General features: G+C 34.4%; 1 protein-coding gene across 1 annotated transcript in view; it reads left to right on the forward strand.

The window, feature by feature from the left end:
• Nucleotides 1-27,552, forward strand: part of CUNH8orf34 (chromosome unknown C8orf34 homolog) — a 307,155-nt gene that overhangs the window by 275,388 nt on the left and 4,215 nt on the right. The window contains 2 exon segments of the mRNA XM_054590132.1: nt 748-795; nt 15,801-15,894. Coding sequence (XP_054446107.1) covers nt 748-795; nt 15,801-15,894 — 142 coding nt within the window.

Consider the following 27,552-nt stretch of genomic DNA (forward strand, 5'->3'; position numbering starts at 1 on the left):
TTCAACTAAACACATACGGTGTTTAAAATATAACTAGAATTTATCATTTCATGGTATCTCAGAATTTATTTCCAAATCTCTCTGGCATGTAGGATAAAAAGATAATTTATCCAAACTAACAAGTTGTTTGACAACTTTGACTACCAACATTTGGATGAATTTGTGATATATGTTTAATTTGTTTTAAATTTCAGTGATTTAAACCTCAGCGATGGCTAGCATTCAATGAAGTGCTAATAAAAGGCATGAATAATGGAAAACTAACTAATAACATACAAGTAAGGTGAGAAAGACTTTATAAAAACATGTGGAAAAGGCAGGTTAATGACCTATGCTCTTTCCCTTAAATATTCTTAAATCCATGTTTTAGATCCTCACACACAATTATTGAATACAGAATCAGTGACTTTTTTCACTTATTTTTATTGTAAGAACACCTTTACAAAATTAACAACAAAATTTTATACTGCTCATTTGGCATTCTGTCCTAAGATTTAGTTAGCTACTCAAGGTGGTTATGTGTTTCTGGCACCTAAAATTACTTGAAAGTTATACTGTTGTCTTGAAAAAATATTATCTTCTTCACAGTAAAAGTTGCCGATTTGATCATCTTTCAAGCATCACCTGAAATGCTGGGGGAGTAGTAAAGATTAGGTGTTGCTCCTGGTTTTTCTCCATGACTCTCTTCTTTGATTCTTTCTTCTCCTTCTCCTGATTTTGTCAACCTCTTTTCCTCCTTGCCTCTAGGGAGAAGCCCCCAGTGGAGGACAGTCACTGAAAAACTACATGGAAGAAGTGAGTTTTAAGGTGGCCTTGGCATATAGTCTGAAAAGAGTCTATCATATAGGATGAAACCCTCTCATGGGCTGCCTCCGTCTGCCTGTAGGGTTTACCGTCCATGCCCACTAAGTGGTCATGCCCACACAAACGAGACAACAAATAATGTTACCAAAATTACTTTTGTTCCTCATTGGTAGGGAGACAATGTACATCAATTTGTCCTGAAAATGAAGGTAGAACTGCATAAGCCTACTGCCATCACATATTTTCAGTTATAAGAATTTGCTGATATCCTAGTAAGTGGAAATGCATATTTTGTATTGACCATAGCATGCCAAATAAGACATGATCATTACAACAACAATCTATACAAAATAATCATTCATGTGACAAATGCTTATCGAGGATGTGATTTGTGCAATCTGTTAAGCGAAGTGCTATTTTAACAATTAAAATGTACAGGTAATTTTTGTTGAAAAATCTCTTAGACTTCTTGATTTATTTGGGCGATATCCAAGGGTGCTCTGTGTCACATGATTTGTCTTTGGGTTGGCTACAAATGGTATTTGGGAACTTTCAAGTAAATCAGTGCATAGAATCCATAAAACTTGATCTAATACTGATCCACAGTGGTCACTAATTTAACTACTTGAATCTGTTGTAGGTAAAGGGAACTGGGAGACAATATGGTGATGATGTCTTAGAACTACCAAATATTAGATTTGAATATTGCTTCTCAGCAAGACAGTCTGATTCTCTAAATATTCTATTCTCACATGCATGAATTCATTCAAAACAATTTTGAATGCCCTACTGAGTGTACTGTGAAGGGGAGCCCCCCCAAAAACAGAATTATCTTCTGGAGAGTATACTTACAGTACAGGGTTTCCCTGCTAGAGAATTGTCCTAGGAACTCATCTGTATCAGTGCACCAGCTGGAGTTCTTGTGAGAGGCTGCATTCAGTTTCAGTAAATTTTTTGGAAGACTCTTTCAACACGTTTGCCCATTTCATGATAGGGAATTTACAAGCCCACCTGCCCACACTGCACTGAGTGTTCAGCATTTTTTGACCAAAAACAGCATGACCCTTTGGCCCCACCCTCCCTGTTCACCTGATCTCACCCCAGGCAACTTTTTGTTTTTTGTTTCCCTGATGAAAAAGTCCTCAAAGGGAAACATTTTGCAGATGTGGAAGTGGTGAAACAAAAAAACAGCAGAAGCCCTAAAAGACATAAAAATCAATGAGTTCAAAAACTGTTTTGAGCAGTGGAAAAAACATCTTGATAGGTCTATTAAATCAAATGGATAGTACTTTGAAAGTGACTGAAGTTTAAACATGTAAAAATAAATACACAATTTTTTATAAGTAAATTCCAGTTTTTTGTGGTCCCCCCTTGTATGTAGTTCATTCATTTATTTAGAACGCCGAACCCATATTTAGACTCATTTTTACTACCAGCTATCACTCGGACAGGAAAACCAGAGTACATAGCACCCCTTTAAGCCTCTAAAATTCTGCTTCCCATGCTTGTTTGGATGTGGCTGAAGTTTTTTGAAAGGTACATGGAGAAGGGGTAACAAAGAAAAGAAAGGAAATAACCAGCTAGATGTTCTGAGCTCAGGTTAGAAAAATCAAAATATATTGGGCACAGAACTGAAGAGTTGGAGCACCAGGTTTAGATTTCAACTCAATGAATTGGATACAGAAATTGAGTAGACTGCATTGTGCAGTTAATGTTGCCAGGGAGAGGCAGACACTATTTTCAACGTGTACACTAATAGCATCTCCCTTTAGGATTCTGTGGTTGCTCCAGCTCTTGGCTCGGCGTTCCCCACTTGCTGGTTGGGTCTGGGGGTGGAGCCACCTCCATAAGAGCGCCGGATGCCCCTTGTCACGTGTCCGATAGAGGCCTAGCGCTGCGGAGGGCGGGGAGCATTGCGGTGCTGATACAGGAAATGGGCTGCTTACGCGTGAGAGAACTTTCAGAGTGTCTTATTCTAATTTTGTCATTCTCATCCCCGCCAAATCCTCATTTTCTCCATCATTATGAATGTACAATCTAAATATACACATGGTATGTAATTGTAAGTGCTTCATGTGACAAAAAGGCTGAGAATGTGTACCTTCTCAGTGTGGTCCTCTGATTAGTAACATCATCATCACCTGGGGCCTTGTAAAAAAATGCAAAATCTGCATTCTAATAAGGTCCCCATGTGATTCATAAACACTCTAGAGTTTGTGGGCACAGCCTTAAAGTGTTTTTTCCAATGTTATTTCTAGAAAGTAACTTCATATATCACGGAAAATCACCAATTTTGTATAATATAGGTAGAGGAAAACTTTATTAATAAATTTAAGAGTTTTGTTTATTCATCCACTCTGAGGAATAATAATTTTGGTTGATTGGAGGTATAAAATCTCTAGCTTATGAGATTCATTACTAGCTTTCAGTTTGAATTTACGAGTACGTGCAAGCTGCCCAAGGTAAGGGTTCAGTTTCACATAGTATTTTTATCTGATATAGGTTGATATTTAGCTTTTAGTTCTTTATAAAATCAATGTGATCATCCTTTACAGTAAAACTGTAAGTTTGATCTTAATTAGAGAATTATTGACTTATTAATAGTTTTGGGTTTTTTTTTTTCTTCAGACAATCATTGGGTCTTTGGGAAGTATATTCAAACTCTTCTTTATTGTGAACAAGTTAAAAATGTGAGCCAAAAGTGGATAGTTTTTGTTTTTTTCTCATTTATGCTTTTATTTCACTTTTGCCCTCTTTCTCCATATTCCTACAATCAGCAAACAATAAAGAACAGTATTTATATATGTTAGAAACACTGAAGTTAAAACTGAGCTAGCAACCATTTGCTTTTATTTAGTATACACTAAAACTCAAATAAACCATAGTGTTTACATTTTTAATATATTTAACATTTGTTGCTAAAGTTTGAATCATTCTTTGCAAATCAAAGTCTTTCTTTTTTTTTATTTATTTACTCATAATTAGACAGAATCATAACCACGTGAAGTCAGACAATTCTGTTTAGACCTAACTCAGAACTAAAGATACAATATGGTCTCAAAAAGTAAAGCTAAAATGGAATTTCTAGTCCATATTTTCTATCATTTAATGTATTATTTTTCCAGAATAGAGTTTGTATTTTTGACCAAATTTTTTAAAACAGATATTTTATAATAATCTACTTTTCCTAACCTTCAAAATGGTTCTGACAGTTAAAAAAAAATTACGTATTTACTTGTAAGGCACTTAATACCTCAAGGGAGAAATAATAATCTCATACTACAAAAATTTTAGTTTTGGGAATCATAATGTCAACATTCATTTTATTTATATATGTGTGTATATATATGTATATATATATATAGTAGTTAAATTATGTATGTATATATAATTTGAAATATATCATCATAATCAACTAGTTCCAAAGCTAGCTAGGCCTTTTGTAGAGAAGCCAGTCTATTTAAAATACCATATTTCTTAGGTTAATAAAAGGGAAGCAGCATAGTATACTAGTTAAAAATCCCCTAATTATTGGAGAAATATGTTAATTTAAATATTTATAAATCAGATAAGTATTGTGAAATGAAATGTTTGAGAAGCTATGAAGAACAAAAGACTGAAGTTTATGATTTTTAAAACTTTTTAAAGAACAACTTAGAGCAGTTCTTCACAAACTCAGGAAGTTTTTTGGTGGAGGCAACACACCGAGGAGCAAGCGTGAACTAGCTCAAGGTGTCAAGTGACAGCTTCACAACCTCTAAGGGTGTCAGACAGGAAAAGAAGCCTGTTAAATGGCAGACCTTTCTCAAATTTGTTGAGGTTGGTTTTGCCAGCTGTACCATCTGAACTGGAAAGGGGATCAATTCTATGCAACAACATATATTAGAATCACTTATCCTGCCACCTTTGTCTTTTTTTTCCTATGTTGTATTTTGTGATTGTTAATGCGATGAAGTTCCAACTATACTTCTGAAGGAGTGTGCATGACATTATTCTCCTATAATAAATAAGAGATAATTTACTTTTCATCAAGCATGGGGATTTACTTTTTAAAAATTGAAATAACTATTATTCAGTATCATAGTTTTATTCCACTTAGGAAACTGGGAAATAAGGATTTTTTTAAAAAGTAACTCTAATTTGTCACTGATATCATTATGAATTGATACATGTTAAAGGGTAACAATTTTTTAAAAATTTATAATCATGTCTCTCATACAGATATGGAATAAACACATGTCAAAGATTTATTCAACTCATTAATTAATGAGGAAACCAGTAAGTTACAACCAGTTCAAAGAAGATTTCAAACCTTCACAAATATAGTTAAATAAGAAATGTTTAAATAAAGTTATAAATAAATGCAAAAACTGGCAAAACTGATTGATATCAATAGGATAAAAATTGCACTTAAATAGACATAATTGCATTTATGGAGACAAGAATTATTTGTATTACCACAAATTTTTATAAAGTACATAGCTGTAAAATAGCTCAAAGTCAATGAATGACTCAGAACCTCCATCAAATCAGATAAATGAAAGGGCATGCTAGAAAAATTGTTACTGATCCCAACTCCATGTGTCTGATGCTCTGAAAGGCCCAAACTGAAAACAGAGGCTGGAGGAAGGAAAGGTTTATTGACTGGGAAGTTGCCAATGGAGAAGATGAGAGTGCTACCAGTTTCTGAAATTCATCTTAAGGAATTTCAGAGTTCTGGTTTCTTTTGTGCCAAAGAAGGGAAAATGGGAGGGGTTGTCTTCATAAAAGACTAAAGCCCCAAAGAGAATTTCTCTAATGATTAGCATGTCTAAAGCTGGAGCTATTGGAACAATGTAGGCCCAAACAAGATGGAGTCAGAGATATTGAGCATTTCAGTTTTGCAAAATGACTTAGTTATTTCATTGACTACATCCAGTAGTATTTCATTCTTTTCAAAGCCTTTTACAACTTTATCCCTCAATATCCTGGGTGAGAAAAATCCACCAAATGCAGTGAGTTAGGAAATAAGATGGAATGCAATTTCAATACATAGTATAGTGTGGCAAATTTGTCAAATGAATTATATTATTTGTCATAGTATAGTGAGGCAGTATTTTAGAAGCTCACATTTATTTTGTTACGTTTTTCACATTGTACCATACTTTTTCTAATTTTATTATTGCTTCCTCTCTTTTCTTTTCCCAGATCCTATTAGTTCAAACTTACACCATCCCAAATTTATTTCCTCTCTTATTAGGTTTTGATTGCCCTTTTGTAAACCTCATAAGAAATGAGCTACAAAAGTATTGCTAGCATAGGTAGCTAGATAGTAATAAAGAAAGGAAACAAAGGGAATCAGACATTAAGTAGTCTAGATTACTAGGGAGCTACAGCTTCCTTCACACTCTCCCTAGGGGACTGCAGCATTGCCTTGCCAAGTGATCAACACTCCTCCCTCCTTTCTGTGGGGAGAAAGGAGCAGGTTTCCAGTATCCCCAGGGAACTGCCAAACTGGTACCAGATTATCAGATTCTCAGGAGAAAGAGGAGTGGAAATTTCTTTGCCAGAAGCATGACCAGTAGAAGCCAAGATGGAGCAGGGGTAGGTGCTTCTACTATGAGGCATGCACAATAAGAACTAAGATGGCAACCACAGAGGCTTGCCTGTCTTGACTGGGGAAAGGATCAGGTTTGATAAGGGATATAAGCCCCCAGGAGATCTAGAAAATAGATTGGTCAGGGGGAAGACCCAATGCCAGTCCTTGAAAGACTGAGAAGTTGATTGGTTAGTTAGAAAGGGTACTTGGTCCTTCCCAAGCCCGAAATAATATAGTCAGCCTAACAAAAGCTCTCTCTCTCTCTCTAACATGCACTCATCCCATTCATTCACATTTTCTTTCTCTATAGCAGCCATGTGGACCTATAGGCCACGTGGACTCCGAGCACGGGCCTAGGCACAGCGCCAGCTGGAGCGCAGCTGGGAATACAGATTAAGCTCGTTGGATGGAGGCAAAGACTGGACTAGACTAACCTTTAATATGGACTGAATCAAGGGCACAGAATTTCTGGAACTTGTCCTTTGCTCTGGGCCTGATGAAGACAAGGCTGGACTTCTTTCACAGCTGGACAAAGCCAAATGAAGGACAGTCCTTTGATCTTGCTTCTACAATAAAACTTACCACTAAAACCTATTCTCCCATATGTGGGTCCCAGTATGCTTTTCTTGTTATTCCAGAAAAGGGCCTCATTTTCACTAACAGTAGCATAATTCACTAAAAAATTATGGATTTCAGCCTGATAATACAGGACATTTCATTAACAAATACAAAGTTATTTCCAAACTTTGTTCATTTACATATGGTAAATTACATATGGAAAAATTTATTTTAATGAGAGTCTTGAATCTTTGTCAATAGAAACAGTCTATTCAATGTATCTGGCATGGAGTGTAATTTTGTTTTGCTTTTATATGCAACATGTTTTAGGGCTCCTTACTGAACAAGGAAGGATCCTATGGTGATAAAAGTAAAATGAGAGTGATTAATCCTTTTTGAAAGATGAGAACAAATACTTTGTGCATTTATTTTATTCTTAACTGAAGGGAAAGTGATATTTATTGCCTGAATTAAAGTTTCCATTGGTGAAAATTTGGGCAAAAGAACACTTTTTTTTCTCTACATATGATGAAGTTTCAGGGCCACGCATGACATAAATCACTGATTGATTGCATTTAGAGAATTCGAAAATAAGCTGTTCATGTGGAATAACAATATTGCTGAAGTTTATAAAGTACTTATTCTGTTAGTAGATAGAATGATATGTTGATACAAGGCTAACAACTGTTTTCCCTATGACACATGTCACTATTTCCCACCACTCCTAGTCCCTGGACATTTGCATACTTATGGTGAAAGTGTTTTGGAAAAAGGATGAATGGCATTTCTTCTAAAAGCAATCCAAAGTACTTGCTCTTGGGAATATGAAAGAGTTTGTACTGTGCTCAGACCCAGTTTAATTCTCCTGTAGAAAAAGGAATTTTTTTAATAAGATGGCCAAAAGGAACATGTCAGCTGTTGTTCATAAAAATATTCGAGATTTTAGTTTCTTGACCCCATCAAAAAGAATTATAAGTAGTCTGATGGGCTAAACTTTGGACACACATAGTAGTGTTGACATTGATAAAGAAAACAGGTGCATTACCAGCTATATTCAAGGGAAAAACCAAAGCAAAACATTTAAGCAATCTATTAATAGTAATACTTGTACTATCTACAATTCCGACAACTCAACATTTTCAAGTTCTTCCTAAACTATACATTTTACTGAGCTAATGTTCCATTTGTACTTTATGTAATTTGTAACAAAGAATAGTTAAACACTTCCTATATCACTCAGGAGTCATTTAAACCAGTAACCAATTGATAGTATGGTTGAATATTCTGAAATATTGTGGACAAAAATAAAAAACATTTTTTTCATGATCACTTTAAAATTTTATTTTTTAAAAATCATGTTTATTCTATTACAGTTGTCTCAGTTTTTCCCTCTTTGCCCTCCTCCATCCATCTCCCCCCCAAACTCCCACAGTCAATCCCCACACTGTTGTCCACGTCCATGGGTCATTCATACATATTCTTTGTCTTGTCCCTTCCCCTTCTTTCCACCATTGTCCTTCCCATCCCCTCTGGTCACTTTCAGTCTGCTCCATGTTTCCATGCCTATGGTTTATTTTGTTCATTAGTTTATTTTGTTGACTAGAGTTCCATTTATAAGTGAGATCATATGGTATTTGTCTTTCACTGCCTGGCTTATTTCACTTAGCATGATATTCTCCAGTTCCATCCATGCTGTCACAAAAGGTAGGAGTTCTTTCTTTCATTCTTTCCTTTTTTTAAATTGCACATTGATTTTATTTTTTTAAATATAAAAATCCATTCTAAAATATTAAAAAATTTAAATCTATGATAAAGTCTCAGCAATTAAAACAACACAATACTCAAGCTGATCAATGAAATAAAATGAGCATTCTAGAAATAAACATATATATCTGCCTGACAATGTAATATATGATTAAATTGACATTTCAAATCAATGGGGAAAATAAGGCTTATTCGACAATTAAGGTGCATGGACCTTACTTGAAATAACACAGACAAAAAGCCCTATTTCACACATTGCACAAAAAAATATTCAGTTGAGTTAAAAATCAATATGTAAAATCTAAGGAGTTTTAAGAGAAAATACAAAATAATATTTTTCTTACCCTAAAGTAAAATATTCAAACCCAGAAGCTATAAAGTAAAATATTGACAATATGACTATATTAAACATTTAAGACTATACAGTAATATACATATAAAAAAAGTAAAAGGACTAGTAATAGAATAGAGAGTATTTGCAACACATCCAAAAAAAGGGTTAATAGTTTTTTTTTTTAGGGAAAATATTCTACAAACAGTCAAAAAATGGATAAAGAATACTAAAAAGTAATTTAAAGCTTTTTAAAAATAATAGAAATAGACAAGATATATACAAAAACAGGTTTAGTTTCAACCAATAATAAAGTAACAATTAAAATAGCACATCACTGTCACAATGAGATTAATAAGAATTACAAATATTGATAATATCAAGTATTGGTGACTGTGAAAGGAACTGGGCATTCATAGACTCTTTTCTTCATCTTCTTAAAGCAGTCCCTTTAGCATATCTTGTAATGCTGATTTTGTGGAGGTGTATTCTTTTAGCCTTCTTTTGTCTGAGAAACTCCTTATTTCACCTTCCATTTTAATTGAGAGCCTTCTGGGTAAAGCAGTCTTGGTTACAGCCCTTTGCTCTTCATGACTTGGAATATTTCTTGCCATTCCCTTCTGGCTTGTAGTGTTTCTGTTGAGAAGTCAGCTGCTAGGGCTTCTTTGTATGTTACTACCTGTTTCTTCCTTGCTGCCTTTAGGATTCTCTCTTTGTCTTTGATATTTGCCATTTTAATGATGATGTGTCTTGGAGTGGGCCTCATTGGGTTCCTCTTGAATGGGACCCTCTGTGCTTCCTGGGCTTGTGTGACTTTTTGTCTCCTCCAATTAGGGAAGTTTTCCATCATTACTTTTTCAAACGGGTTCTCTATCCCTTGCACCTCTTCTTCACCTTCTGGTATCCCTATTATATGGACATTATTACATTTCAGGTTGTCCTGCATTTCCCTAAATGCCTCTTCATTCTTTCTGAGTCTTTTTTCATTTTCTTGCTCTTTCTGGGAGCTTTTTTCTGCCTTATCCTCCCGCTCGCTGATTCAATCCTCTGCTTCATCCCGCCTGCTTTTGATTCCTTCTACTATGTTCTTCAATTCAGAAATTGTATTCTTCATTTCCTCTTGTCTCTTATTAATAGTGTCTATGTCCTTTTTCATGCTGATATAGTTTGCAGTAAGTTCCTCATAGTTTCCCTGTAGTTTTTGTAATTCTCTCTGAGCTCGCTGATCTCATCGAGCTTCCTTAGAACCATTGTTTGGAACTCAATATCTGATAGTTTACTTGCCTCTATTTCATTTAGTTCTCTTTCTGGGGATTCCTCCTTTCCCTTTGACTGGTGGGTGTTTCTTTGTCTTCCCATAATTTGTGAGACTCTTCTTTTTTGCTTCTGCTTCTTGAATTGATCTGTCTTGATTTCCTGACTTTGTGGTGTGAACTTCTATGGTAAGAGACTGCTGTTTTTTTCCTTCTTGATCTGCCTCTGATGATGTCAGACGTTGATCCTGTCTGACCTTAAGCAGTCTGTTTGAGGTTTCCAGAAATTACTGTTTGTGTCTGTCTCCTTCAGTTGTTAACCTAGTCACTCTGACTCAGCAGTCAGGCTTAGGTGGGGCAGAGTCTCTCCTGGGGGTGGGGTTATTGGGTCCTCTCACAGTGCTGCCATTCAGGACAGTTGTCTGCCTGAGTCAGATGGCTGCTGCCGTGTTGGGGAGGAGTCAGCACCAAGATCCCACTGGCTACTCTCTCTATTCTCTCCCCAAAGCCTCCTTCTCCAGTCTCTCACGAGTGTATCCAGACCACTCTGTGTCCCCTTCAGTCAGGGATCTACTATCTGTGACTGCCACTCTGTACTCAGAAGTCAGGCTTTAGCACAACCGGACAAGGGCAGAATCCCTCTTGGGGGTGGGGCTATTGTGCCTTTTCATGCTGTTGCTGAGCAGGGGAGTGGTCTGCCTGAGCAAGATGGCTGCTGCTGCATGGGGCATGAGTCAGCACTAGGACCCCGCTGGCTACTCTCTCAGTTTTATCCCCAGAGCCACCTTCCTCAGTCTCTCTTCCAGCATCTCTAGCCCACGCTGTCCCCACCTTTACTGGAGACCAGGGTAAGTTGCAGTTAGGTTGTGCTAAAGCTGATTCTTCTGTCTTTCTGAGTTTATAAGGCTGTTCTTGTGCTACTGTTCAGTTGTTTGTTCCAGGTGATTTCTCTGCAATTTAGTTGTAATTCCAGATTGGTACTGGGAAGAGGTCAGTGTCACTTCCATTCACTCCTCCACCATCTTGATTTTTCCTAAAATTTTCCTCTTTTAAATTAAAAGCTATAGCCGTTTGATTTTTCCCTTACAAAACCAAAAAGAGCATCTTTCATAGCTCTTTAAATTTTACATGTTATATTTTTTAAAAGCTGAGGGATGTGATTTTCCTCTGTTACATGAAAAATTTTGAAAATTTACTTCTGCTGTCTTCTATACTATTATGGAATTTTAAATCTAAGATTTTTCACATTTATGCTGCTTCTTTAGTATAGACCCCAAGACCAAATCCAATAATTGATAAATTAAAAAAATAAGTTAAATATTAAAAATAAACCCTGATAAATATCTAAATTCCATATTCCAAGATTTAAATATTTTTAATTCTTTGCTGACTTTCCCTTCGACAGTTCATTTAGTGCCTCTCACATTCTGCTGACTGTAAAGGAACCTAGATCTAAAAATTCATTGCTTGGATAGTGTTAGAGATGAGCTAATCCAGTGGCTTCACCCTCTCAATTCTATCGCAAGAGAGGAAGTAACATGTCTTGGATCAACCAGGATAAAAAGTTGTGATTCCTGACCCCTGGGACAAAGACTTCACTGCAAAGCCATCTCTCATGTGACACGAATTTAAGTTTTAATCTGATTAAAAAAATATTTTCAAGAGTTGCTCATGCTGAAGGACTTGTGGTTTTATTTTTAAAATGAATATCAATTTTAATTGTTTTTATTTCAATTTTTTAATTAAATATTTTATATTTTAGAACCATGTTAGGTTTTCAGAATTTATTGCATAAATAATATAGAGAGTTCCTATATACCTCTCCCTCAGTTTCTACTATTATTATTATCTTATATTAATATGGTATATGTGTCACAATTAATAAGCAGATATTGATACATTATTAGTAACTAAACCCTTACTCTATTCAAGTTTTCTCACTTTTCCCTCATGTCCTTTTTCTGTCCTAAGTTCTGATTCAAGATATCATGTTATATTTCATAGTCGTGTCTCCTTAGACTCTTCTTGGTTGTGATCATTTCTCAGACTATCTTTGTGTTTAATAACCCCAACAGTTTTGAGGAGTACTGGTCATATATTTAGTTGGTCATCCCATAATTGAAATTTGTGTGATATTTTTCTTGTGGTTCAACTGAGATGAGTTTTTAGGAGGAAAACCACAGAGGAAAAATTTTATTTTCATACCATCCTATCAAAGGAACATACTATCAATAGGAATTATTGCTGTTGATATTGACTTTAATTACCTAGCTTTAAGTAGTATATGTCATGGTTTTCCACTGTAAAGTTAGTTAATCTATTTTGCTTTTCCTTTCCATATTGTACTCTTTGGAATAAAGTCACTATATATAGGCCACATTTAAGAAGAGGGAAATTATTATATACTTCCTTAAGAACAGAGAGTCTACATAAATATTTGCACTCCTTCTGCATGGCATATTGGTTTATTTATTGAATATTTATTCAATCATTTTTATCAGAATGGATTCATAAATATTTATTTTATACTCTGGATAATAACCCAATACTACCTTATTTAATTTTCTTGCTCAAATCTTGCTAGATTTGGCCACTGAGAGATTTTTTTCAGTTGACTCCTTTATCCCTTTGATATATTCATTGTTGTGTGTGTGTGTGTGAGTGTGTGTGAGTGTGTGTGTGTGTGTGTGTGTGTGTGTGTGTTTTTCTTTCTGGCACTACCACATGCTCTAGGCATCTTGTATATTTCCTGCCTCAGTCCAAAAATCAGTTAAGAGTATGATTCCTTTATTGAAAAATGATATTACAAATTAAGACCTGAGTGGTACTTGTGTTCATTACTATTGGGGTGTCATTATGTTTAAGTCCTCTCAGCTGCCAGAGTAGGGAGATATATGTATGATTACTTACTCATGTATATATAAGTATCTATTAGTATTTCTATATGCATCCATTTGTATATATAGTAAGCTAAATGTGAGTTTTTACGCTGATGTCTCTAACTTTAATATGTGATACCTGGATCATTCTAGTCTTGCTTATCTAGAAACTCCAACTGTCTATATATCTATCTTTATATTTATATATCATATATCTATCTATGTATCATCATCTACCTATGTATATAGTTTTTAGAATTGTTAACCTGCATGCCCATAGGAAACAAGTTTATCAACCGTAACACAGTTCTTACATAGAGTTCCTTTCACTTTTGGTCTTATAGACTCCACTCACCTCAGTTACTCAGGTCAGGTCAACACCTTATTCCCCCCCCTTCAATGAGGTTGTTTCATACATTTGTAATTCATTTAGATTATTTTTCAATATTCTGCCTCTCATCCTGGGATCCCGTAACCTCCTAATTTATTCTATTCTATTTGTATGCATTAACATTTACTTTGTGGTGTGAAGTTCTATGGGTTTTGACAAATGCTTAATGTCTTGTATTTATAATTATAATAACATACAGAATAGTTTCACCTCCCTAAAAGATCTTCCATGCTTTACCTACTCAACTCCCTTAACCCTCCAAAACTCCTGGAAAATTGTGCAATTTTGAAATTCTAGATTGGAACTAAGCATCTCCAGAAGTAACCATTCACAATCAAGGCATGGCAGATAGGGTGTGCCTCTCATAAAGGAATTGATTGATTGGTTGATTGATTTTAGAGAAAGAGGAAGGGAGAGAGGAAAGGAGTTAGAGAGAAATATTGATTTGTTTTTCCACCTATTTATGCATTCATTGGTTGATTCCTGTATGTGCTCTGACTGAATATTAAACCCACAACCTTGGTGCATTGGGACAGCACTCCAACCAACTAAGCTACTTGGCCAGGGCCATACAGGAATTATTTTGTACAAAGTGAACATATAATATTTGCTGATGTCATGTTTCATAGAGATCAAGGGTTTCGAGCCTTTATTTTTTAAATTTATTTTCCAGTTACCGTTGACATACAATATCATATTAGTTTCAGGTATACAACATAGTGATTAGACAATTATATAACTTATGAAGTGATGACCCTGATATGTCTAATACCCATTTGACTGTGAGCCTTTATTTTTGTCTTACAGGTATTTGTCTAAGCAAAATAAAGCAAACTATCTCAAATTGGAGGGAAAGATCATTAAAAAGGAGGGAAGATAGTGAATGATTTTGAGAGAACAAAAGAGTGAATTGATGAGTCACATTGATTTTGTGTTTTTAATTTTCAAAATATATTTGAAAATATTTTCTTGAATCATAACTCAATAAATTTTAAATTGTTTTCTTCTAAAGAAGATCCACCCTTCCTTTCTCCCTTCATCCTCTCCTTTTTTTTCTTATTTCTCCTATATAAATGTTTACAGAATGAATACCTATTTTTTCTGTGAGGTACTATATAATAGACACTGGAAATGCACAGGTGGGAAAAAGGCATTCATGGCCTCAAGGATACTTTCCACATTATTTTTGAAGCAGAAAGATATGAAAGGACAATTATTATATAATAATTGTTCCATTGCTGCAATAGGCACATACAGAAGTAGAGGATAACTCTGTCTTGCAAGATCAGGGAAGTCAGTAGAGATGACAACTGAGCCTGAGGGTTTCACTTTTGAGGCAGAGAAATAAATTTGGTGCATTCTAGGCAAGAAGTATAACATGTGGAAACATCTTGTCAGATCATACAGAATGGCAAAATTAAAGAGTCACCAGTTAATTATAACTGGAGTGGAAGTGGCAGTAGAAGAGGATGGAGATGGAATTGGTGGCAGATCAAGCTGGACAAGTATGGATCATGATGGACCTTGAGTTTGGATCTTTTCTTGGGAATAATGAAGAGGCTACTCAAGGATAATGAACAAGGGGGAGGCATTTTAGAAAACTCATTTTAGAAGAAGGGGAATTGGTGGGAAGAAATAGGGAGCATGTAAAATTTGATCCTAGAAAAATTCATAGGTGGCTGTTAACTACAGTCAGGATGGGAGATGATGAGGGTCTGCTTAGGTCAGTGGCAGAAGTCATGGAGCAGCAAAGAAGTATATGAGAAGTATAAAAATAAGGATGTGAGAGGAGGGAGGAGATAGTGAAGCAGTACTGAAGGGTGAAGTTAAGAATGTTCTGTAAATCCTACTAAATTTTATTCTTATTAAAGGAAATTTGAAGTCTTGATGACTAAGAAGCACTATTTGTGCAATATTATAACAAATATTTCATTATTACATTGCCAAAAACAAGTTCCAAGATTTTCCTAAAAAATTCAGCAAGGAACATGGTCAAGGTATCTCTTCTTATTAAGACATTAAATCTCATTAAAAGGTAAATACAAAAAAAAAGATTTTAGAATTTGTGGCATGTCTATGACATGAAAATGAGTTTAAACTTAGAACTTTTTCTGTTGTCCGGAAATTTTCATTATGGTTTGTTGAAGATGTACTTCATAGAAACTGAAGTGTTCATCCATATTGGTATTCACATATTGGTTTATTCTAGAGTATAATTTGAAATGAATTTTTTCTTTGGCAGGATGAATCTTTAAAGCAGTTGCAGGTGGTTCACCAACCATGGATCTTGCCAAGTGACACAGAAAGTGAAGGAATAGAAGCAGAACAAGAGAAACGTGAGTAGACTCTACTATTTATTAACAAATTGCTATTAGCCAAAGGAAATCTACAATGAAGATATATCTGTTTAGTAATGTCAAATGATGTCTGCAAAGAAATTCAGACTTGACTAGGGAAAACATGCAAAGCTAAGCTATACTTCAGGTATATAGATCTTGATTTAATGATGTCACAATTGTGTTGCAGAGGACCATAAACTAACTTTCTGAAAAAAAGTACCATACCTTAAAAGAAGGAATTAGTCTTCCTGAAGACTAACACAAAATGTCCATTTGGGATGTGAATCTTCTTTAAATAAATAATTGGAATTAGGTCAGTGATAACTTGTGATTTTTTAAAAAATCTAAAGTATGTCAAGATCAGTTCATTATTAATATGGAATTAGCATTATTAGTTAAATGGATAAATGTATAGCGTTGACCCTTGAACAAAGAAGGGGTTGTGTATAACTTTTGACTCCTCCAAAACTTAACTACTAACAACCTAGTGTTGACTGCAGTTCTTACTGAGAGCATAAACAGCTGATTAACACGTATTGTGCATGTTATATGTATTAAAGATTTTATTTTTATAATAAAGTAAGCTATAGAAGATATTATTAAGAAAATCATAAGGAAGAGAGAATACATTTACAGTATTTATTGAAAAAAAATGGTATAAGTGGACCCATGCAGTTCAAACCTATGTTGTTCAAGGGTTGACTATTTATAGAAACTATTCTAAGTTCGCAAAACAAATTAGTATTACAGTATTTAAGACAGAATATATAGCCCTTGACTTAAATGGCTGTATTATAATCATAACAAAGGATGGACTACTATGATTTATCATGACCTGGTGTATGCTCTTCAGGGCTTTGTTGATATTGTTAGACATGTGGGTTCAGTACTCTAGATGAGAGGTTAATGTCTGAATTATATAGAGAAAACAATAATTTTAAAAATAATAACCACCAAATTTACTTTTTTATCAATTGTAGCTGGCACAGAAAAGTAAAGACTGTAAGTGATAATGTAGCCTTTGTGATCATTAGTGTGAAGTGATTAATTAATAATTCTCCTGATAGCTAGTGTGTTACACAAGTAGCATTATGGTTCTACACCCAGAAGGTTCCAGGAAATTCTTCTTCCAAGTTAAAGTCATTTAGAAAGCTCATGTGGTCAGAGAGGGCACAGCCAGGAGAGGGACCTAGGAGTCAGAGTGCTCAGGTAAGAGGAGGCAGCATAGAGTTCAAATGTCCTTCAGATGGCATATTCAGAAATATAGTGAATAATACAGTGACATTTTACAGATTTCATTGGAGGGAATCAACACCTTCCATAGAAAATAACTGTGAAGAATCAGAAAGCAAATTGTGCTTTAAAGTGCTTTAAGCAATTACAAAAATAAGGTTTTTTTTGAAGACCTTTAAAGCAAAGAATCCTAAGCAAGATGGTCAAGGAAAAGAGAATCCCCCAAATATGTTAGAATTAATAGTAGCCCATAGCTTTTATGAAAACAACTGACAGCACACTTAATAGCCCCAACTCCCATCCCTCTCCACACATTTAAATATACATAAGCTCTCATTCTGGAGTTAAATTTAATAATTTTTACCAAATTTCTTTGAGATCTTTATAAATTTTATATTTAAAAAAAACACTCCAAACTCATTTTGTGTGTGTGTGTTGTATAAAGACAATACATGAGTGGGTTTTACTCTTGACTGTTCTATTTAACACACAGGTGCCCAAAGTGAGCAACACTTAACAGGTAAACAATATCCTTACAAGATGCACAGTGTGTTATTCTATGAATGTGCTATAACTTATAATATACTAAAACTTAAAAGCAAGAAGAGAATTAATCACACTAGTATATTTAATCCAAGTTCAAATTTAAACTTTTTTCCCTCAAATCCATATGTCTCCAATCAGCATTGAAGTCTGGAAAATAGCTTAATAATACAACAGAGATAAAAATCCCCAGAACTTGCTTTAACCCTTGTCATCTAACCATACTACCTTTCTGCATATACTTTCACGAGATTTTAATAATAATTTGTAATCATGTCCTGTTCCACTAGGGTGCAAATTCTTTGAGAGGAATGTTTTCTTTATCTTATTGAGGTACATAATAATACCTCAATAAATATAAAAAGAATGAATGAATGATGAAGTACTTATAGCTCTTTGGAACTCTATAACTTGTTTATTAGCACAGTTGGAAATTTAAAACAAAATAAATAATAATTATGACTGAATAATTATAAAAATTATTTACAGTTTTATTAAAATTTTAATAAAATTTTACAGTTTGGCCTAGGATTTTGCCATATGGTCTATGACTCAAAGAAGGCCATTCTTGAACTCTCCTAAACATAGACCTAGAACCAAAGCCTTTTTATTTCAGCAATTTTCACTTGGAGGTGACCCTTTACAATGTGAAATCATTTGAAATAATATCCAGGTTTAAACATAATTAGGTAGTAATAGGAGCCATCTGAAAATGGAATGCAACCCAGCATTGTACCTAAGCTCATAGCACTGACATGCAAATACTTTTCAAGAGTGGCATCCAGGCGGGGAGGCAGAGACAAATGTATTTAAAAATAAATAAAGAAAGGAAAAAAAAGAAAAAGAAATTAAAAAAAAGTGGCATCCAATATTAAGGGCCTGGGATAGTATAGGGCAGTGCCATAGAAGTAATGGCATCTGCATTGATACTTGTATTCAATGCATGTAGTTTGTGGAACAGCTGGCCAAATATATATAGATCATTTATTTCTTCATTTTTTCAGTGATGAGGAATAAATGACAAATCTATGTGAACCCAGCATCTGATTTAGAGTCTAGAGGCTCATTTATTAGAAATTTATGGTGAGGAAAAGGACAAGATTCACCATTCCACCATTAACACCATTTTCTTAATTCAGCTTCCTATAAATTATACCTAGATAATTTTGTGGAATTTTCTAATTTCTCAAGGCAAGATTATCATGGCAGAAAGTTTCCAAATAATTTCAGGCAGAAAGTTTCCAAATAATTGCAGGATCTTTGTAGTGATGCATATTTTTTATTGCATCATTTTAAAATAAGACATAGATCAAATAAGTTTTATTAAAGAGCACCTTTTAAGGAAGGTTGTCTTAAATAATTAAATAGGAAGCTTTGAACATCTTTATTATAAACAAGATAAGTAAAATCCTTAATTGAGAATACTTTACTTTTAACACTAAAGTATAAACCACAAGTTTAAAAAATTCTGTAGGGTATGGTTGTTTTAATCTCTCAAATTATGGTCCAAAGTCACTGTGAAACGCAAATCACAGATACGTGGATCTACTGAGGTACTTATTTAATACTCATAATTTTAGACTCTACTCTAGACTTACTGAATCAGAATCTTTGGGCATGGGGCTCTGAATACTGCATTTCTATTGAACTCCTCATGTCATCTTTGCTTATTCTAGAGACTGAGAATTACTGGAATAAAAATTCAATGAATCTCTAAGTTAAGTTTGGATAGTGTTTTCTAGTTTGTCCATTGTAAAGTTACTTTTAACCCACCTTTCTATACATTTCTCTGGAAGCAAGTCATTAATTCTAGCTTATGTTCAATGAATATGTTATTCCAATGACTTCTGGCCTTTATAGTTTCTGAAAATAATTCAGCATCTAATATTGCTGAGGAACCTCTGTGATGTTGTTTCTTTTTTTTTATTTTCTCCCTGCTTTTAAGACTTTTTCTTGGTCTGTGTCTTGTAGTAAAGTGATATGTAGGTGTGGATATCTTTGTTTATATTATTGAAGTTTCTTGAGCTTCTTGGACATGTAGATTAATGTTTTCATCAAATGTGTGAAGTTTTCAGTCATTATTTCTTTAAATATTCTTTCTGCCCCTTTGTATCTTACCTCTCCTTTTGGGACTGTGTCTTTATATGTTTTGGTACACTTGATAGCATCTCCAAAGTTCTCTGAGGAACTGCTTATTATTATACATTTTTTTTAAAGAGATTCCTCAGAAGTTCCTACCACTGGATTTCAGCTGACTTAAAGTTCTTTGATTCTTTCTTACACTGGCTCAAATCAGATTTTGAGATCCTCTAGTAAATTTTGCATTTTAATTACAGAATTTCTATTTTTCCCCTTAATATTTTGTATGTTTTATTGATAGTCTCATTTGGTAGGAGTTCATTCCTATGCTTTTAAAAATTTTATTTGATATGATTTCTTTTAGTTCTTTGACTATATTTATAGTAGATGATTAAAAGTCTTTGTATATTAGTAAGTCTGTCATCTAAACTTCCTCAGGGAGAGTGTCAATTGGATGCTTTTTCTTTCCTTTTTATGGGTCATACTTTATGTTCTTCAGCATGTATGATATTATGATTTATAAAGCTTGTCACTTTTCTGTTTGTTTAAATCTGAACATTTAATATAATATAATTTGAGAGCTCTGGAAATTAGACCATCCCACCTCCCCTGGCTCAGTTTATTTCTGAGGCTGTTTGTTCTTGTTATTTTTGTTGCTACTTTTTATTTAGTGACTTTCCTGAAGCAGTCTGTAAAGTCTATATTTTTTATTATATGCAGTCACTGAAGTCTCTGCTTAGTAGCTTGGTAGTTAGCTAAAGACTGGGCAAGGTTTTGAACACTCCATGAACACTCCGGCAGTTTACAACGATGTTACACAGAGCCATTGGGTCAACCAGACCTGAGAGATATAGGCTTATCAGGTCCTTCCTGATTAGATGCATAACACTGCATCTATGTGGCCTTCTAGGTCTCCAGAAATATATCAGAGCTTTTGAAATCCTTTTATGAACATCTCATTTACCAGAATTTCTTTTTAAATTTTTTTTTTTTTTTTGGTAAACTTGTTTGCTTCAGCTGGTATAACTGCCTCACGTAACTGCTATGTAAAACTATTGACACTGATTAGTATTTTTTAAAGATTTTAAATTTATTTTTAGAGAAATAGAGGGAGAGAAACATCAATGTGCGGTTGCCTCTCATGAACCCCCAACTGGGGATCTGGCCTGCAGCCCAGGCATGTGCCCCAACTGGGAATCAAACCAGCAACCCTTTGATTCCCAGGTTGGCGCTCAATCCACTGGACCACACCAGCCAGGGCACCTTATTAGTTTTGACTAATTCATAGAGACAGGGTTTCTCACCATGTGAACTTTAATTCAGGTCAAATGAAAACAATATTCAAGTAAGGATTTTTCAGGCAGTTTCCATTTTGGTCAATTCTCTAGATATGAGATATTTGAGGGAACTTGGCACTGCTCTACCCTAATACATGGTAGGCTGCTTCTTCATAACTACAGCTATTGTCGGCTGCTCATTTTCAAAGCTACTGCACAGCTACTGATATTGAGCAAGTTAAAACTGCACACAACTTACTGTTCATATTCTTTAATAAGCTGCTTTTCTTTAATAAATGTTCTATGAATTGCTGCAAGTTTTTGGTTAATTTCCAGCATTCTGAAAAAGTTGATTTTGGTGATTTTTGCTAGTGTTCTCATTGCTTTTAGAGAGGAACAGACTTTTGGAGATCCCGACACCCAATTCCACAAATGCTTCTCCTTTCCTATTTTTCTTGATTTCATTATCCTAGTTTCCTCTTTGTTTGAGGAGTGATAGTATAGTATATTTGTAGTGAGGTACAGAACCAGACAATGTCTGCTTCTTTGAGTCCTAGTTTCATGAAAGTGACCAAAAACAACTTTATAGTAAAATAAGTTTTGGGAACTTTTGCATATTATATATGAGAGACTCTCAATCGTAAAACCTACCACTGATATAACAACTTTTCAAAAAGAGCAAGGAAGTTCTACAATTTTAAATGAACAGATGAGGTGTAATCAACATCATGGCTTAAAACAGGAAAAATGTTCTCCTTTGTTGGCTTGAAGAAATGCTATATAATATTTTCTAAAATATTTACATACTAAAATCACTGAATAGTCCTGTAGCAACAAGATCTGCTTGACTGTGTTTAACCCAGGGTTTGTTTTGCTTTGTTTTTATTTACTTTTATTATTTTTTAATTTATTTTTAAAGAATGCTTATTAACCCTATTTTTGAAATACCTACAATTTGCAGAATGCCTATTAACTGCTGGAAGAATGAGCGTTTTGGGATTTTAAGGAGTGTTAATCTAATCAATCCTTTAAATATTAATTCTCTCCATTTAGTGAAGAGGAAACTGGGGCTCCAAGCAGTTGCAGGCTTGTTCATGTCATCTAGCTAGTACCCAAGGGTGGACTAGAATCAAGGTTCTTCTTTTGAGACTAGTGATGTTTATCCCCATTGCTTCATCCTTCACTCATGGCCTCCCTTCATTCCCCTTATCCGGGTGACAAAGTCTATGCTGTGACTCTTGAGAGCCAAAGTGCTTCAGGCAGTAGTGAGGCTATAAGTTTCTACTACCCACCCAGGACATGGCCAGGCTTTTGACCTTGAAGAAAAACCTTTGTTCTCTTTAACTGAACATCAGGTTATTCCTTTCTAGGCAGTCTTCCAAGATCTCTATTTGAGCCATGCTTGAGGCAGTGGTGTTATACCACAGCTGATTGTCTTAATAGGCAAAAGGCACTGACACTCTATCAAATGAAGGGGTAGAGGGTATGTTGGAAAGTAGTGAACTGTAGAAAGCATAAAGACCACAATAACTTAATAGATAATTAAGTCAGATAGGTGTCAGGGCTCCATGAGACTTGTAACTCTTGGGATATTAACAGCATTAGGTGTGGCATCAGAAACAGGGTCTACATACTTCAGGAGATAAGTGAGACAGAACTAAGGTAACGTTTTTTCAACGTCAACTGGTTTATCCTGCATAACACATGTATTTGTAGAAAAAAATATCCACACACTGGAACAAGAAAGAATAAAACCATAATAGTAATACAAAACAGATACCACAAGGATAACTAGAAAGATGGGATCTTAAAGTAAAAAAGACAAAAACTTCTGGCAAATTATAATGAAGGCAAAGAAATTTTGGTAGTTTTTGATCTCACTTTGCACATTCAATCTTCTCTGAATACTTAGAAAATTCTAAGGTTTTGCCTAAAAAATTCAGGTCATCTGAACTGACACCAGGTAGTAGCTATTATAATTATAAATATTTAAGGATTTATCTTTAATCAATAAATAGGAAAAGTGAGTTAATAAGTACTATTAATTATGTTAGGAGCAAAACACTTTAATGTCAAAATTGCAATTTCAGTTTATAAAACTGATTTTGGAGAATATTTTTGGTTATAAATATATTTTTGCAATTTCTAGAGGCCAAATGGCTCTGAATTATTCATGTGACATTCTTACTTTGAAATGTATCCCCATGTCTGTGGTGAAATTCTGATATTATGAATGGTTCAATTGATTTCTAAGCTCCTAGAAAAAATTTAAATGGTAGCATTTAATGACATTTAAGACATAATCTCACAAACCAAACTATTATTAAGTGTTTTGGGAAAAAGTGCTAGGTTTTGCTCAGCAATATATAAGGTTGCATGCTTCAGACTACTTGCTTTGTTTATTAAAACTTCCTTGTCACATGCAATAGTTGTCAGAAATTTTCATAACAGGTATCAGAGAAGGCCTTGTTTAAACAACAAGAGAGCCAAACTGTTCTTTTGTAGTGCAAAGTTCTTTGGATTAGAGTATTGTATGGCATTCTTTAAAATAAAAAATAGGAGATTCATGGTCCAATCTTTGTTATTTAAAAAAATCAAATGTGTGAATGAATAGCACATGTTTTTATTACTTTTACAAATATTTGTTTATCTTGAAATATTATAATTTGCTGCAGGTGTGACTAACACTACAAAGTAAAATAATGAACACAGACTGAAGGAAAACCTAGTTTATTCTTTAACTTGGATGGATTTAGCTTACAAGACAGCCTTATAGTAGATGCGATATATCTTTTACAAACGAGAACAATGTATTGGCTAGCCCCAGGGAAAGCATGTTTGTTCTCTGTGGACTTGTTCTGTAGATTGTCAGTCACTGTGAGAATTTGAGCATGTTCACACCAGCCAAATCATTCCATGATTTCCCAGGCTTGTCTTGCAACATTGACCTGCTTCACCTTCACAAGTTAAGCAGACCTGGACATTTTTATCTGAAACTAGGAATTTAGTTAAGATTCTCCAATAAGTTTCATATGACCCATAGGTCAGATTATTTCCTTAGAATAGTCATATTTATGGATCTAGAAAAATCAGCCTGCTTACAATGAGAAGCTGCAATGTGTTGAGCTCTATGGCATTAAAGATGAAAAAATAGGATATGATTGAACTCTTTGTTAAATTACAGAGAATTGCATAAGCATATGTAGCATGGGGCATACTGTTTCTTAAGAGGTAAACAGAATGCTACAGATGCCAAAGGAGAGAAACATCACATTGTGTCAGTATTAGGAACATGGCACTAGAGAGACCTTCATGAAGAAGAGTTGGTTGTTGCGTTGCTGAAAGCTTCCATATCCTTCCAAAAATATTATTATTTTATGGTGTTTATCATCTAACACCTTGTGTGTCTGTTTCTATTCCCTGTTATATTCTTTTAATTTTTGATCGCCTAGTCTTGTCACCATGTCTGCCTGCTTTTTTAAAATTAAGTATTGAAATAGTATATGACAAATTACGAAGATAATTTGAAGTCTAGGATGATGTCAACTTTTTCCAGAGAAGATTTTGCTTTGCTTCTAAAAGAAGTATTTGGGATAATACTAGCCCATCCTAGATTATTTGAACTTCAACAAAAAATTGAGAAGGTTTTAAGTTGGAATTTATTCATTGAGAGGGCTGGCATATTTCCATGTCCTCACTCCACCCCTGCAGTGTGGCTCTTTGTAGCAGCAACCCCAAACCTAGGGAGTTTATCTGGGTCACCTTCCTCAGTAACACTGGAGCTCCAGGTTTTGTCCCACCCCCTGCGGAATTTTTGCAATCCTTCTTTTGGTTGTCAGTCTCTCAGGATTTTCTTCTGTAACTGACAGGTATCTTTTGAAGAAGCATGTCCCCAAACTCCATGCTTATTTCTGTTTATCTTCTTATTCTTCTGTATATTGGCCATTTGATACTTTATTGTTTTGAAAGGTCTCTGATGGCTTCATGCATGCTTTTAAAAATATTTTATATGCTTTTAGTGGGATGCTTTATCTGGATGATTTATGCAACCATTCCTGGATTATCAATTGCTCACTTCAAAATATTTCTACAAATTTGGGCAGAATTAGCACATTCTCAGGGTATTGCATTTTGTTTTTATAGAGTAATAAAAAAGATTTACTTTTTATTGCTTTAATTTGTGCCAAACATAGTGTCAGATACTTACTATGTGCTTGGTAAATATTAGGTAATTCTAAGCTCTTACTATTTGGTTTAGCATATAACATGTAAAATGGTTTCTATTTATGCAAAAAAGTTAATGACAATATTTAGTTTATTTTCTATCCCATAAGGGCTTCTGTCTCTCACTCCTTATTAGACTTTTACTTACCTTTACTCACATTATTAATGATGTTGTGTTCTCACCTCTGCAGAGAATTTGTTCCCAGACACTTGTTAGGTTCTCACCACAATTAACTAATGGACTCACTTTTTTCACGAGCACACACGTGTCTTTTAATTATGTCAGTGTGAGGCTAATTTCCTTTTTCTAGAAGATATTATGGAGTGGGAAAAACTGGGAGTCAGGAGACTCATCCAAGTTCCTGCTTCTTCCCTGTGGTCCTCAGACGAGTATGCTGCAGAGAAATGGCTCACATTCATGTTCATTGTGTTTGCTCAATTCCCGGATTTTAATTATCAGAGGTACAATTACTACATGGGAATGAAGGAGAATGCCCGCCTTCAACATTCTCTGCCAAATACTTTCTGCCTTTTACTTATTAACTAGGAGTGATTTTATCTTTTCATTTGTGAAGGAAGCCACAGCTCATTTTCTTAATTATTCTATGGCTTTTGCATTCAACTTGTGGCCTGTAATATACCTTGGCACTTTAGAGGAGAGAAGGAATATAGTCCTAATTTGGGGCAAAAAGAGCAGCCTCTCCCTTGGGCGGGCTCATGAGTGGCATTGTCATCCCATGAAAGGCTCTCACATATTATTCCAGGCTGTATGCATTCATCTCATGATTGCTAGTTGGGGCAGCTGCAGGCACACCATCACTGATCCCAACCTACCTTGTTATTTATACCATTCTCCTTTCTACCCTACTTCAGACTTGTCTTACTTTTCTCAACTTAGTGGGGGGAAAAAATCAATGTTCTAAGCACAGATCTTCAAAAATATGGCCTCATAAATCTTCCTCATTGAAAGAATTAGCCTGTATTCTAATAGGTACTAATTTAATAATAAATTCGAAAAATTGTCCCATCGCCTACTATAAAATAGAACTACAAAGTCAATTTGGGGGATATATTTAGAGTTATAGCATTCCATTTCTTCTTAATGCCTATTATGAGTAATTGACATTTTAAGGTTATAGAGAAACACATACATCCTTAAAAGAGGAGGAAATGAAAGAGGGATGACATTTACTCAATTATTGCAGCACCTCCTTTTATCCCTGTGGCAACTTAATGTGTGAGTGATAGTAGTCTGAATTTACAATCTCAGATTTATTAAATATCCTTTCTCAAAGATACACAATTAATAAGTGCAATTTACATTCTAACTTAATTTAAGGTCATATGTTGTACTGTGAGATGTCATTCTCTCCCTAGAAGCTGAAAGAAGAGGAAAGGTAGAAAGAAAGTATGTATAAAAATAGTATCAATAGAGGAATTATTTCACTGAGAACTGAGAGAGTTTGTATCATAAAAAAATACTATGAAACATGAAAATAAGGAAAAATGACATATAAAGAAACAAGCAGTTATACATTTGGGTAGGAAATCTGCTTTTAATATAACTTCAACTTGATTTAGTTATATTTACACTCTGTGCCAAATTATTATCTACAGGCAAAGTCATCCAGAAAATTAAGGGAGGCATATGTGATAAACATAAAAATTAAAATTTAGACAGAATAAAATAAATAACATTTAGTAATTACATTAAGCATGTTTTCAATCTTACAGTAAGCTATTTAAAATAGAACAACTGTTCAAAGCATGCTGCCAAATTTCTTCAAAATGACTTGTTTTGAAATGTTGACTAAATATCCAAAAACTCTGTATCAACTTTAGTATAATTAAACATTCTTCAGACCAAAAACAGTTTTTCTTAATATTCTTAAACATAAATTCTATGCGATTTTCTCCTTCATAGTAGGACAAAAAGGGTTATCCATTTGTTAACATTCAAAATAATTTTCAGAAAGTTTCCACTAGTTATATAGACTTTGTAATTTATAAATTGCTTTCACATATTTAACTCCAAAAATTAACCTATTGGGTTAGGTAAAAATATTTGTATTTTACTTGTAAGTGTTTAACATACATTTATTTAATAGATATACATTCACTATTTATTTACTTAATAATATTTACTGAAGGAATTGAATGAATGATTCAAGCTTGAGACTACACCTTCTGATTATTCAGGGAGGCCATGATTAGAAACATGGACAAATTTGTGTAATAAATGGTTTACCGGTACACATGACCAAACACGATATGTTCAATGACATTTCAAACGTCCACC

Source organism: Pteronotus mesoamericanus, unplaced genomic scaffold (genome assembly GCF_021234165.1).
Source record: "Pteronotus mesoamericanus isolate MK-2021 breed Mesoamerican mustached bat unplaced genomic scaffold, CSHL_Meso_final scaffold_174, whole genome shotgun sequence".
In the NCBI taxonomy this organism is placed as follows: domain Eukaryota; kingdom Metazoa; phylum Chordata; class Mammalia; order Chiroptera; family Mormoopidae; genus Pteronotus; species Pteronotus mesoamericanus.